Below are 13883 nucleotides of genomic sequence, written 5' to 3' on the forward strand. Positions count from 1 at the left end.
TTACTTGGTTTAGTTGTGATAGTATGAACCACTGTTCAATGTTTATTGTAATGTTAATCTCAGCTAATATACAACCTTAATGTTTCATATTTCTCACATTGATTGTATGTTATGTGCGAACAATCTTCCAGTTAAAGTGTAAGAAAACTTAAATGGCGATTTGGAAGTGAACGTCTATATTTGTATACAAAATAATGTGTTTGCCATTAAATTTTCGGAAAGAAAGGAATGACCTACAGGACACAGTTTGCACACAGTTCTTCTCCATATCTAATTCTATACAATTCCCTTTATACGATTTTCGGCTCGAGGAGGGGGTTTGATTTGGGGATAAAAATATATTCGAAGTAAAACAAGTTTCTCGGAGTTTGTAAGAAGGCCTTCTGTATATGCAACCCCATTACGTCGTGGTTGTGCAGGCTCACATAATAGCAGAAGACAAACATCGAGAAATTGATTAAAAACGTTTCTTTCCTCTAATTTAATGAATGTTCTGAATTGACATTCAACAGCGACACGTACGTCGAAGTAGTTAGCTTCAATAACATAATTAATGCATACTGTGTTTTGTGCTATGGTATTTTTATTTTACACTTTTATTCACATACATACTTCTTACACATATTCTATGTACAGTAATGTTTTGATTTAACACATAAAGGTTAATAAATATTTGTTTAGCCGTAGTATCCATAACCTTCGTATCCAAGACCTCTGTAACCTAGTCCGTAACCTCCATAACCAAGGCCATAACCTCTGTAGCCAAGGCCATAACCTCCATAACCAGCATAGGCTGGGTAACCTGGAAAAATAAGTTAATATTGTCTTTAATTTATTGAATTAAATTATAGAAACCATATATATTTAATTCCCTTTTCTTCTAGATTAACACAAGTAATGTAACTATAGCTCAATTGTTTCAAAGTGTTTGTGGAATAACTCAAACTCCTATATTCTTAGCTTTTAACTTATATATTGGGAACTATCGAATACTAATAAATGGTCGTCTTATTTTGACAACTATTTACTTTGGTTGAATCATATAAACATGCCCATGTTTTCTGTATTATCAGTATAGTTCAAATTTATAACAAACTTAATGTTTCACTTTTTTCAGATTCCTGCAAAAGAAAATCAAATTTGTTGTGTCTATTTAAGTTACTCTTACTTTGAGTTTCAATAGAAACGCTGGAATTTCAAAGGAAACAAAGATGTTTTGTGAGTGCAATCAACAGGTGGTTGGTTGTAGCTCGCTGTCCCTTTCCAACAGTAAGTCTAAAGCAGGTTTGGATTCATAGCTTAAGGTAGAACCGGAACCACCATAGTGCATTCAAATTTGAAAGCTCTTCAAACAGGATCAAATATTTAGACCCTGTGCACCAAAGGCATGAAATTAAACCAGTTGTGAGATCAGAGTTGATCATGAATACCAGCGTATTATACAGGGTGTGTCAAAACAACATCGACAACGTTTGGGACATGATTCCTGACACCAAGATAAGACAAAATGTATAGACCAACCTGGGTATACAAATGCTTCCTTTTTGAGTTATTGGCTGCCGAAAACATGGAAAAATGAACTTTAAAGGTCCATAGCTCCGAAACTATGGGACCCCCGTAGTCGGGTAAAGACTTCACTTAGGAACTAGTAAGTATCCTATCCAAATACCCATGTTTCAGAATCCTGCAGTACTTTCACAACAGTTTTTATAGATGGAGTTTGGCTACGGACAAACAATTTGAAGTATTCACGAACTGCCTCTACAAAAATTGTAGCGAAAGTACCGCAAGATTCTGAAACTTGCATATTTGGACATACTAGTTTGTAGGTGAAGTCTTCACCCGACTACGTTAAGTTCCGTAGTTTTGGAGCTATGGGTATTTAAAGTTCATTTTTTCATGTCTTCGGCAGCCTGTAACTCCGAAAGGAAGCATTTGTGCACCCAGATTGGTCTATACTTTTTGTCTTACCTTAGTGTCACGAATCACCTCCCAAACATTGCCGGTGTTGCTTTGAAACACTTTGTATACAAGTGGTAAGGTATCGAAAAAAATTGATTTGAGCTCACCATTAGGTAAGAGTGAATTATTTTGTTGATGTAATTAAGTTCTCTTTTTAGCTTTTGCCTATATTTTGAACTAAGTGTATTTTTGTGTTACCCTGTTGCAGCAGGGGACACTTTCGCTTCACCAAAGAGGGATATTTTTGGAGGAGTGCAGTGTATATCTGCTCCAACTGCTCAGAATTAGTGTCGACATTGATGGTACAACCGTTAGGAACGAGATCGATGCGAATTACCTCCTCGTAGTTCTAGTAGACAGAGCATGACTCTATGCTTGAAATGGTCATGTTTGAACCTTCTCAAACTGAAATTCAACCCTTGCTCAATCACTGTTTCTACACATTCGGATTTCAGAAGAACATCCGCTTTTAGTGGCAGTTGAAAATACATTTAATTAATTTTTATTCTTGAAAAACACATTACACGGCCTGCTTATTGCAGCAATTGTCGGCATATATTCACTATCGTCTGGGCCAAGTTGGCATAAACTGATGTGACTCTATGCGGCAACTTCTGATGGTTATCCCGACTTTTTGCAGGTGACGCAGTGCAGTAGACTGGGACATGCCGAGTTGATTTTACAACCTTGTGTCCTTGTAGATGGATTTTCCTCAATGGCGTATCACATGACCATAGAATCTGTTACCCTTGGGCGGCAGGTCCTTGGCCGATCTTCGACATTTATACAACCTGCATGAGACTTTTGGAACCAGTGAGCTGCTCTGCTCTTATTCACTGCATCTTCATCTCTCGAATGGTAAATGTTTTGGGTTGGTACAGAAGTGTTATGACCAAGTTCTAACTTACACAGTAACAGTTCACGTATCAGAAGTTACAAAACGTTACTACCACTAGAAAGTTGAATGAAGATAATTTCATCGTCACTGCCATTAAAAACTGACTGAATTTATTGATGAAGTTGTGGTCGCCGTGTTAAATAGTCCGCTTGCCACACTAGTATCCGGTTGGGTTACCTTCATTTTGTACTTACCACCGATTATGGCATATGTACGCGCCTGCTTTTAGGATTTTGGAAATATTGCAATACTTATGACTTCACCTGGTAAATAATTAAACTATTTTACCTATGTATCTTCCATATCCAAGACCAAGTCCATAGCCGAGACCGCCATATCCAAGACCAGTGTAGCCAAGTCCAATAGAGTTAGCTGTTTCCAAAGAATCTTCTTTCTTCTCTTCTGCAGTTGCTTTCTTTTCCTTTGAGGCTTTCTTTTGTTCAGCGGCAGAGGCCAACACAATGATGGCCATCAAGGCGAAAACGACGAAAAGCTAGAAAAATATAAGTAGAAAAGAAAATATTGAAATAATATTTCTTCAAGTTATTATGTCGAGTATGTTGAAAGTAAATAAAGAAAAACAATAGTCAGTCGTCTATTTCTTCTAGGACATTCCTGTAATCTTAGCCATCGATGAAACTATCGAAAGAAATGTTTACATTTTTATACTTTGATGAATTTTTTTATGGGTTGCTGACAGATGAAAATGCGACCAGGTAGCACTGAGGCCGTAGTTCTCAACCTTTTTGAGTCACTCACGGAATGTAATTGACCTGAGTGCTCTCTTGGGCCTTATGTTAACCTAATCTACCCGTATAGAATGATGACTGTAAAACTTGGACGATGCGGTCTAAGAACCATAAAAAAAAAGTCAATTCATAAAATTAGCCTTGTAGATCATTATTATCATTTTAAAAAGAAGTATGACATTTTTATAAATTGTTAAATGAATAATTGTCTAATCATAAGCTAAAAAAGTCTAATGCTCTCTGAGTAGTGTATTACAACGAAACGCCCTTTTAGTTAAAGCGCCTCCTTTGGAATTAAGGACGAACCCTGGGGCATTAATGCCCACATTGAAAACCACTGACGTAAGGGATGATTTGATTTTGAGTTTTGCATCTCGTTCAGCAATGAGACTATACCAAACATGAATCTACGGTTTATGTGGGATTCCAACTACAGCAATTCCTGCCGGGGATCAAACCTGGGTCTGCTACGTCAAAGGCTTGTACATTTAATACGCCATAAGAAATAAAAGAGTGGAAGATCTATCTTCTTCAATCTTGTTATATCGACAGTATTTTTTCATTAGTACTTATCCTAAGCAAGTATTATTTTCCATACCGTTAATCAAAAGTATCGTCGCTGAAATATCAGAAAACAGGGTCGAATTATGAAGGAGCAATCGGGCGCCTGGTTAAAAAGTATATATAATCATTATCATCATAGCTATTCTGCCATTATTGGCAGGTTACTTGCCGCAGCTGAGAAGCTTCCATGCTCCACGGTCCTCCGCTAACTTCTTCGACTTCGCGTATGATTTTTCTGTTTTTATATCATCCATTACTTGTAGTCTCCTTCGCTCCCTCCCTCTCTTTCCCGCCACCATACCCTCTAGGTGTTCCTCATGATACAATTTGTCAGACAATGTCCCAACCAGTTTCTCTTCCTCTTCTCAATAATACCTTAAAACGTTCTTTTCTCCCTCGCCGCTTCCAACACCACCTCATTCGTCTTCCACTCGACCCAACTAATTCTTTCTATTCTTCTCCACATACACATTTCCAGGCTTCCAATCCTTTTTCATCACTTTTACGCGATGTCCTTGTTTCCGCCCCATGCATTAAAACACTCCACACGAAGCATTTCATGAGTCTTTTTCTCAACTCTTTATTTAAGGTCCCACAAAACAAACTTTTCTTCCTCTTAAAGGCTTCTTTCGCCACTGTTTTAATTTCACGTTCGCATTTCACGTCATTACTAAGAATACTACCCAGATATCGAAAACTATTAACTTGATCTATTTTTCCCCCCTCCCACTGTTATATTTGACACAGACTGCTTCGTCCCAATCACCATGACTTTTGTCTTTCTAACATGTATTTTCATCCCATATCTTCCTCCAGTTTCCTAACATCCCATTGATTTTCTTTTCAGATTCTGCAACAAGCGCCATATGTCTGCAAATCTTATACATCTTATCATTCTATCTCCTATCGAAATACTGCCTTCATCATGTAGGGTCTTTTTCACTATTTCTTCTAAACAGATATTAAATAATGTTGGCGAGAGACAGTCTCCTTGTCGAACTACCCTTCCAATTGCAATTTTCTCTGTCCTTCCCTATACTAACGCTTACTTCTTGGTTCATATATAAGTTTCTTATGAGTCTTCGATCTTTTCATTTCACGCCAATCTTCTTTAGAACTTCCAACAACAACTCCCAATTCACGCAGTCAAAAACCTTTTCTAGATCAATAAATACAACATACACTTCTTTCCCTTTTTCTATAAATCTTTCACCGATCGCCCTTAATAATCCAATTGCATCTCTTGTGCCCTTACGTCTCCTGAATCCAAACTATTCGTCCTCAACCTTTTCATTCATTCTTTCATGCAACCTTTTGTTCAGTATTTGGAGCAGAATTTTAGCTACATGAGATATGACACTAATAGTTCTATACTCTTCACATCTCTGGGTTCGATTTCTTTGCCATCGGTATCATGATCGTCTTCAGGAAATCTTTCGCACATTCCCCTGTTTCATATATTTCATTGTAGAGTCGGAACAATTCTTCTTACCCTTGTCTCCCACATTTTTAATGGATTCAATTGGTATTTTTTTTCTATCCCCGATGCCTTTCTATTCCTTATCTCGGATGTAGCCTTTTCAAACTCATCCCGAAGAATCCTAAACCCTTTATCATCCTCAACTACTTCATTTTCCATTTCAATATTTAGGCTACACGGTCTATATTTACTCTCATATAAGTCAACATACTCTTTCCACCTTGCTATGACTTCATTTCTTTTGCTGACTACGTCCCTATTCTTATTTTCTACTGCTATCGTAATAGCCTCTTGTTTCCTCTGAAATTCCATTGATTTCACCTCCTTGTACATTTCCTCATATTTTCCAACTCTTTCAGATTCTTCTGTACCTTTACATTTTCTTTTGTAAAATTCTTCCCTTACTCTGTCTGTTTACCTTCGTAACTCATTTTATAACTTTCTGTACATCTTTCTGCTCTCTTCTGTATCAACTTGATTCCACGTTTTCCTTTCACTTATTTTTTTTTTGCAACATCTGTTACGTAACCCATGGTTTCTTAATCTTTTTGTGTTCGCGGTAACCTACTACTTCTGCTGTAGCATTCTATATTCAAAGTTTTAAAATGTCCTCACCGTCCGTTATTACCCGCGCCTATCCTTTTCTGGTTTGAATGTTTTTCTTCGAATTTTTAACCAAAAGATTTCTTACTTCCTTTGTTTTCAACTTTTCAGTATTCAACACTTAGTTGCCTGTTTTTCTTCTGTCTACATTTTTCAGTTGAGTATGTACTTCGGCCAGCACAAGATTATGATCAGAGAAAATATCTCCCCCTGAAAGGGTCTTCGCCTTCTTCAAGCTATTCTGATACTTGTCCTGAATCATAACATAGTCTATCTGATATCTTCCGCCGTCTATTGATGATTTCCATGTATATCTTTTTCTTTTGTGCTGATTGAACTAAGTATTCTCAATTACTAGTGAATTCTGTCTACAGAAATTCACCAGTCCCTTTCCCCTTTCATTTCTTTCGCCTAAACCATATTTGCCTACGACACTATATTCTTGCTTTTCTCCGACAACAGCATTGAAATCTCCCATTACAATTACGGATGTATCCCTCTTCTCTCTGTCTATAATTTATTCTAATAACAATAATATATATAAAATTGGGAGTGCCAAATTTCGTGTTAGTTCCAGGTGACATACACTCAAATTGCGAGCATTTCAACAACCTATAGACACTTAATTAGAATATAACTATGTTTTAATTTAAATCTTTATTGTACGACGAATATGTAATAGACATTTTGTAACTGCGGTGCCAATATGTGTTCTATACTAATTCCGATGCGCTGAATCCAAATTCGTAACCCAAAATTTTCCAGCACGTACCATTTTCGAGTTACGCGTGACGTCACTTCCGGTGCTACGTTGAGGCCGAAAAAATATTTTATTCATATTGCTGGCAACACAGCTGAACTAAAGAAAAAGAAAAAGATGTGGTGTATATCAGTCGGCTAGATCTTTACCCGTGATAAATAAACCGATGGGAGTTTCTCGTGATTGTTGTGTTATTTGTCTTTTATCGTGGTGGAAGTATAGTTGCTGCAGTTCATCCGCTTTACGTAGTTGTATTGGAGAGCGTGTTGTAAATAGAATATTTAATGAGTACATTTGTGAAGGCTCTGGACAAGGAGAGCGTAACTTTCAAGTACTTAAGGGAAAATTTCCCAACTTAAGTGAACCAAAGGTTGCAGCAGGGATTTTTACCGGCCCTCAGATAAGGAAATCACTTCATGACCCTGGTTTTGAAAATAAAATGAACCATTTTGAAGTCGCTCCATTGAATGCATTTGCTGCGTTATGTAACGGTTTCCTAGGGAAATACAGGAGTCCTCACTATGTACAGTTGGTCGATGATTTGATAGCCACCTATCAAGTTCTAGGTTGTCGCATGTCATTGAAGCTACATTTCCTTGATTCTCACTTGGACTTTTTCCCTCCAAATTTGTGTGACGTAAGTGATGAACACGGAAAGCGATTCCACCAAGAAATTTCCCAAATGGAACGCTAGTACCAAGGCAGATGGGATGCTTCAATGATGGGCGACTACTATTGGTTTTTGTGCAGGGAGTCCGACACTAAATCACACAAAAGAAGATCATCAGAGGTTTATTTCCAGCAGTAACAAGGGAGTGCTTCGTAAAACTAATTTATCTAGTGTGTCTTCGCAATTTCGGTGCAGAAAAGAATGATTTACTACTTTACTATCCCAATACATGATGCGCTCTATATAGTGAGCCTATATGGGATATGGAAACTGACCATATTCTGTAACTCAGAAATGTGACGTGATAGAAAATTTCTAAATACACCATTGAGTTCAGCGACCCCAAATTAGTAAAGAACAGATACTCTCATTCCAGTTACAAAAAAAAAAAAAAAAAAAAAAAAGTTTCAATTTGTTGCCTAGTGTTATTAAAACGTTCATTGAAATCACATGACTACGCACATACAGCAATGTTTTTCTTTTAAATTTTGAATGTACATAAATAAAGTACTAAAGAATAAGTAAGCAAGTTACACATAAAGTTTAAAATACTGCAAATTTTAGTGATTAAGGGCAGATTATTAATTATAACAGTCAAAATGGATAGTTGCTTAACTTTAAAAGTAGTAAACGTATTAGTTGCAGAACATAAAATATATTACTATTCGTGTAGCAAATATGTTGTTACATAAATGTGTTGCAGAATATTAACGTCAGGATAGGTTTTTCGAAGAAATATTGTCATTGCGATGCTGAAGATAATCCACAAGGCTTAGGTTCCCTACAAGTATGTTTGAGATCTCATATTTCCATGGAGATCGATATTAATGTTTCGTTACATTTTGTCTAATAACGAAACGTACATACCTGAAGGACTCACCTCCCAAATTTATACAGAAATATACGCCACGGCCCACAGATAGAGTAAGCTGATGTCCTATTAACTCAGGAAAAGTCAAACATTTTAAATTACACTCCCTATATACTGTGGAAATGTTAGCTGTAAATTTCTTTGTTAATAACATTCTGATAGCAAGTAGCAGCGTCAAGTGTACCTCGTGTGAAGAAGTTTAGTTTGTATGGCATTATAAAAGGTTATTCCATAAAGAATGCAACTTTTGAAATGCCCGCGATTTCTGTTCTAGTAAGTTGGCACCACTGAAAGTTAATAAACAAATACAAATAAACTGTTTTAAAGCATTTTTCCACAGTTTGTACAGATTAATGTATCATTAGAGCCAAAAGTATCACTATTTAATACTAAACTTTTTCGATATCCTAAGAGGAAGGGCACGGTAGTTCAGTGATAGAGTGCTTATTTCTTTGTATGGGGTCATGGTTGAATCCACGGCGAAGTAAATTTATGGTGGACGATATCGTGTCTTTGGGATTTCTTCGGGTACTTTAGTTTCCGTCTACATTCTCATTCCACCAATTCTTCCATCGTGATTCACTTGCCTTAATCATCGGTCTCTCTTAGTCTAAAGGGCATAACGTGGGATGTTAAACTGAAAGATATCAAGATTTGGTTGTCGAACAGCATCAATTTTTATGTTTACAAACAATGTATTTTGCTTCATTTCCTCGAAAACCACGAAAGGCTTTTTAAACCCACGCGCATCACTTTCTTCAACTTAGTAAGACCTACCAATTGATGTAAGTCTCATGTTTAGATATTTTGTTTTATTATTTAACGCTGACAATAAGTTAAAAGTTAACGTCCTTTTAGGTACAACTTACAGTGGAATAATGCACAATAACATCAAGAAGAATGGGAAACAAAGTGCAAGAAGGTCACACTGGTACTGTCCTCATACTAACCAAGTAGAACTCATAAAAGAAACCTGGAAAATGCCACTCAAGATGATCCACCGGTTAGAACCCGTAACCTCCTGATTAGTGAATCATGAACGCTAACCAGTATCGTTCACTGGTGTCGAAGAAACATTAACGTGTGCATGTCATAATACTTGCACAATCAAATCAGAATTAACTAGTTTTTGTAGAAATAATGTCCATAATCGCAACATATAATCTATTCTCTTAATTCATTTCATGGATTACTTTCTTGAAGTTGATGACAAGCTAATGAGAATCCTCAATCCTCAACCTGAAAGTATTGGTCCCATCTACCTCAGCTGTGGTCAGAGGGCAAGAACAAACATTGGACAGAACACTTGCACAAGACTAGAACCAGAAGTACCAGTATATTTTGTTTAATATTTTAACTAAGCATTAAGAAAAGTCCCCTTATACGCATTATCCTAGAACTTATTAAGATACATTTTCATTACTACATACTAGATACATATCATTACTAGATACATTTTCATTCAAGAAACGATAAGTCACTATTTCAGATGTAATTAAAAATATTCACTTTACTGCGCGAGTTTATGAAAGAATACATAACGTTTACTTAAACTACTGTATATGTGGTTGCCATAAAGAATAGTATCGCAATTGTTTGTGCTATGTAAATTGGAGTTTATTCAGGCAGCTTCATCCATTTATTAGTTTTAATACCATAAATTTGATAATCTCATAGGAACCAACCTCAAGATTATGAGGTAAGAATACTAACTTAAATTTGACTGGTTGATATAGGTTTTACCACCGAGGCTATATGAGACGTACAGCCTAATGTGGAATGCAAACCAGATGTACTTCCACGGGGGATCAAACCTGGATCTTACGCACCAAAGACGCATACGCTTATGTTTCTTTTTCTCAGGTGACCAATAGAAAGGTAAAAACGTAAATACTCTAGCTAGAACTAGAATCCAAAAATAAATATGTCTGGAACTCAACCTATTTCATCAGATAACATGATTATACATATCGACACAGTTGGTACAAAGGCGAAATAGTAATTATCATTATAATAAGGATCGTATTTTAAAAAAGAGAAAGTAATGTAATATATTTGCTTACCTTAGACATGGTTGTAGTGTTGTTTGTGTATTCCCTTGAGTGATACATAACTGAAGAGCTGATTGTCGAAGCTTTTATACTTGAAACATTGTATTGTATGGAAGGAAGTCATTTTAATGGAATTCTATTCTTCAAAATTTCTCCTGGAAAAGAAAATTGTAGCAAAGGGAAAATTAATTAATTTCCTTTGTTTCTGCAGCTTTTCGTCTGATTTTCCGTTTCTCCTGAAGTGAAAACCAACAAAGATAAGTCATATGTGAATCAAAATAAACAAAACACATAAACCCAGGGATGTATGTAGAAGTTCATGAAACAGAGGTCTGCTTGGGTTCCGTGGTTCGATTCGCGGTCAAGTAAATTTGTGGTGGACAACATCTTGTCTCTGAATTTTCTCGGGCACTCCCGTTTTCTCACATTTTCATTCGACATTTTCCGATTATCATTCACTTGATCTAATCATGCGTCCCCCTTAGCCTAAGGTACACTCATGTCCAAAATTATTGTCGCATGTCAATAAATATGTTGTTGTAGGAATATAAATTGATAACGAATTCTCCCGGTATTTCTTACAATTTTAGTATGTGTATAATCGGCAAAGATATGTATGTGGCAAATTTCATGTCAAAAGAGCAGTAAATAAGAACAATATAACGAAAATAAAATTTTCTTGTCCATTTAGCAACATTTTGTTGAACTCATTCTAATTTTCGTATTTATAATTCTTTTCCTATGAAATTCATCACAAATATACACTTCCCTATTATAGACATAGTGTCAGTATTAAAAGTACCTTGCAAAATCATTATCAAATTATATTCTTACAAGAAGACAGCTATAGATATGCGACAATCATTTTGGACATGAGTGTAGATAGTCGTGGGACTTTAAACAGAAAGGTTTTTCATCTATTATCGAGATCGATAAACGAAATAAAAAGTTTTAAATCAAAACATAATAAAGTGACGTAATATACGTATTATTAATGAAAATATACAATACTATAAATTTTCAGCCCACATATCACGCCTATGTATGTTGGTAACTTTTATATATTAACCTATAGGTCTTCTCGTATATAGCTTTGTTATTGACACAGAAAGTAAATACAGAACAGTTAAACAATCAACCCCCAAAAATCCCGAATTTGGTAAAGTTTTCGGAAAGTAGTGCTAAAGATTCGACTGGCTTTCGATTTCCTTCATTTTATTTGTTTCATTTTTTAAACCCAATTATTCATGGGTTTACACAGCTATGCAAATTCCAGCTTTTGTCAAAGACTTTTAAAATATCCGTGTAAACACACGATATAAAATCTTCAAACATTCTATTTTGAGAAGAATATATTTACTGCCATAGTTCAATGAAATTGCTTTTACATGAAATATTTGTTTACCAACATGCAGAGCATGTCCTTACGATTTGGACCCGCTTTCTACCTAATTCCCAACTTCTCTGTAAATTTAGTCTAATTTTATTGGCATTTTTTTTTTTACAAATTTTAATATAATTTATTATATCGAATTTGGACTCTCCAAAACCTTTGGACTCCTCCTCAAATAAATTCCTGTTTATCTGCTTGATTAGTACACATAGTGCGGGAAAGGTGCTATTCTCGTTCTTTAGTGTATTAAACTGCTCCAATTCTCGCTGTTTGCTGTTCATCCATTTACATTCCTTTATGCATTACTACAGAAAAGAAGTAAAGCGACATTAGAATAAAACAAGGATGTGTGTTCATTAACAAAGTACTGCAAAATAGCAAAACTGACAATTTTTCAGCATTTAACACGCAGAAACTTCCTAACTTCATCGCTAGATATCAAACAAATAATGTTATAGTTTTTAATAAATTCAACACAACCGAGAACTTTGGACAAGATATCTCCTCACCACTGGCGCAAATCCCTGGGGGATGAGGGGGCATGTCCCCTCCAATCTTGGAACTTAGGGGGACTGTCCCCCCAATAATCCGACTTGAAATCTGTTTTTTTTTGGGGGGGAAACATATCTATATCCGATTGCCACAAAGGAAAGTGAGACGAAATTGATATCCCCCCAGAGTAAGCCTCAAGTCTGCCCGCCTCCCAATGTTGAAGACAACTCTGCTCCCCTGATCCTCCGCAGGATTGTTTTACAACTTCACAGATATTTTGAGAATCGCAAATATTTAACAAAAAAAAAAAGAAAAAAAGAAAAAAAGAAAGAAAAAGAAAGAAAAGAAAAAAGAAAGAAAAGAAAAAAAAGAAAAGAAAAGAAACAGTCTTACTTGTCCCCCTCCCGCGCCAATGTTGAAGACAGATTTCACCGCTGCTCCTCATCCGATATAGATTCCGTTTTCCTGTTTATATTGAAAATATATCTTAAACCCTATTTGGGCTCTGGGTTGAAAGTGAAATATACGTGACTGAAGTTGCCCACCTTATGTTTCGTGTCCTGTACCCCATTCATATATTTTTTCTGTGATACGAAAATAAAATATAAAAGTACAGTATTTAGCACCAAAGTTCGAATCATCTCTTCCTCCTTGATTCGCTGTTCGTAAAAGATGTATCGAACATGAATATTAATCCGTTATTCAGGATCGGATTAAGGGCGGAGCCAATGGAACCCAGGGGACCCCAGGGGACTCCAAAGATTCCTCTCTTTAATTCTAAAATATAGCAATCAACTTATTATATTATAGGCTTCAGACCTATGCTATTTTTTAAGCTCGCTACGCTCGCGGTATCGCCAAAGTAAAGTCTTCTTGCACCAGCGTCTTCACGATACTTATGTTGTGAGAGAGTGAGCTATTTTGGGCCTTTATTACAAACCTAATTATTAGCTTGTAGTGGCAATTATTAGCTTGTGTGTTACGCTGCAATATATGAGCATTTAACTGTTAATAATGAATGTAATTATTGTAAACTTAGAGCACATTAAAATATTACAGCATAGTTCTCGGTGTTTTTCTGATAAGCCTATGAGGCTGTGGAAGAATTGCAAAGAAAATTTTTGCTGTGGAATTATTCGCAGGGCCGGCGCGAGAGGAGGTCGATCCGTGCCACCGCCCAGGGCGGCACGTCTAGTGGGCGGAAAAATTTGTAAAAGAAAAGAATACTATTAAAATATAAGGCTTCGTAATAGTCCCACATGGAAAAATAAAAGTGTGTTCCCTGAGAATGTAATTAAACTCAATTCAGGAAAATACTCACTCAGGAAATTCAGAGCATTCTCCCTCATTTCCAATTATCAAACTACTAGCCACAGGTATCTCGTTCAAG

General features: G+C 36.1%; 1 protein-coding gene across 1 annotated transcript; it reads right to left on the reverse strand.

The window, feature by feature from the left end:
* Positions 1–573: 573 nt before the first annotated feature.
* LOC145691692 (uncharacterized) lies at positions 574–10738 on the reverse strand. Its single transcript, XM_081767032.1, has 3 exons — positions 10621–10738; positions 3149–3353; positions 574–802 (listed from the first exon to the last, which is right to left on the reverse strand). The coding sequence occupies exons 1-3, from the start codon at positions 10666–10668 to the stop codon at positions 678–680; spliced, it is 378 nt and encodes a 125-aa protein (XP_081623158.1). The 5' UTR covers positions 10669–10738; the 3' UTR covers positions 574–677.
* Between the last annotated feature and the right edge of the window lie 3145 nt (positions 10739–13883).

The sequence above is a fragment of the Thermobia domestica genome, chromosome 8 (genome assembly GCF_964235325.1).
Source record: "Thermobia domestica chromosome 8, izTheDome1.hap1.1, whole genome shotgun sequence".
In the NCBI taxonomy this organism is placed as follows: domain Eukaryota; kingdom Metazoa; phylum Arthropoda; class Insecta; order Zygentoma; family Lepismatidae; genus Thermobia; species Thermobia domestica.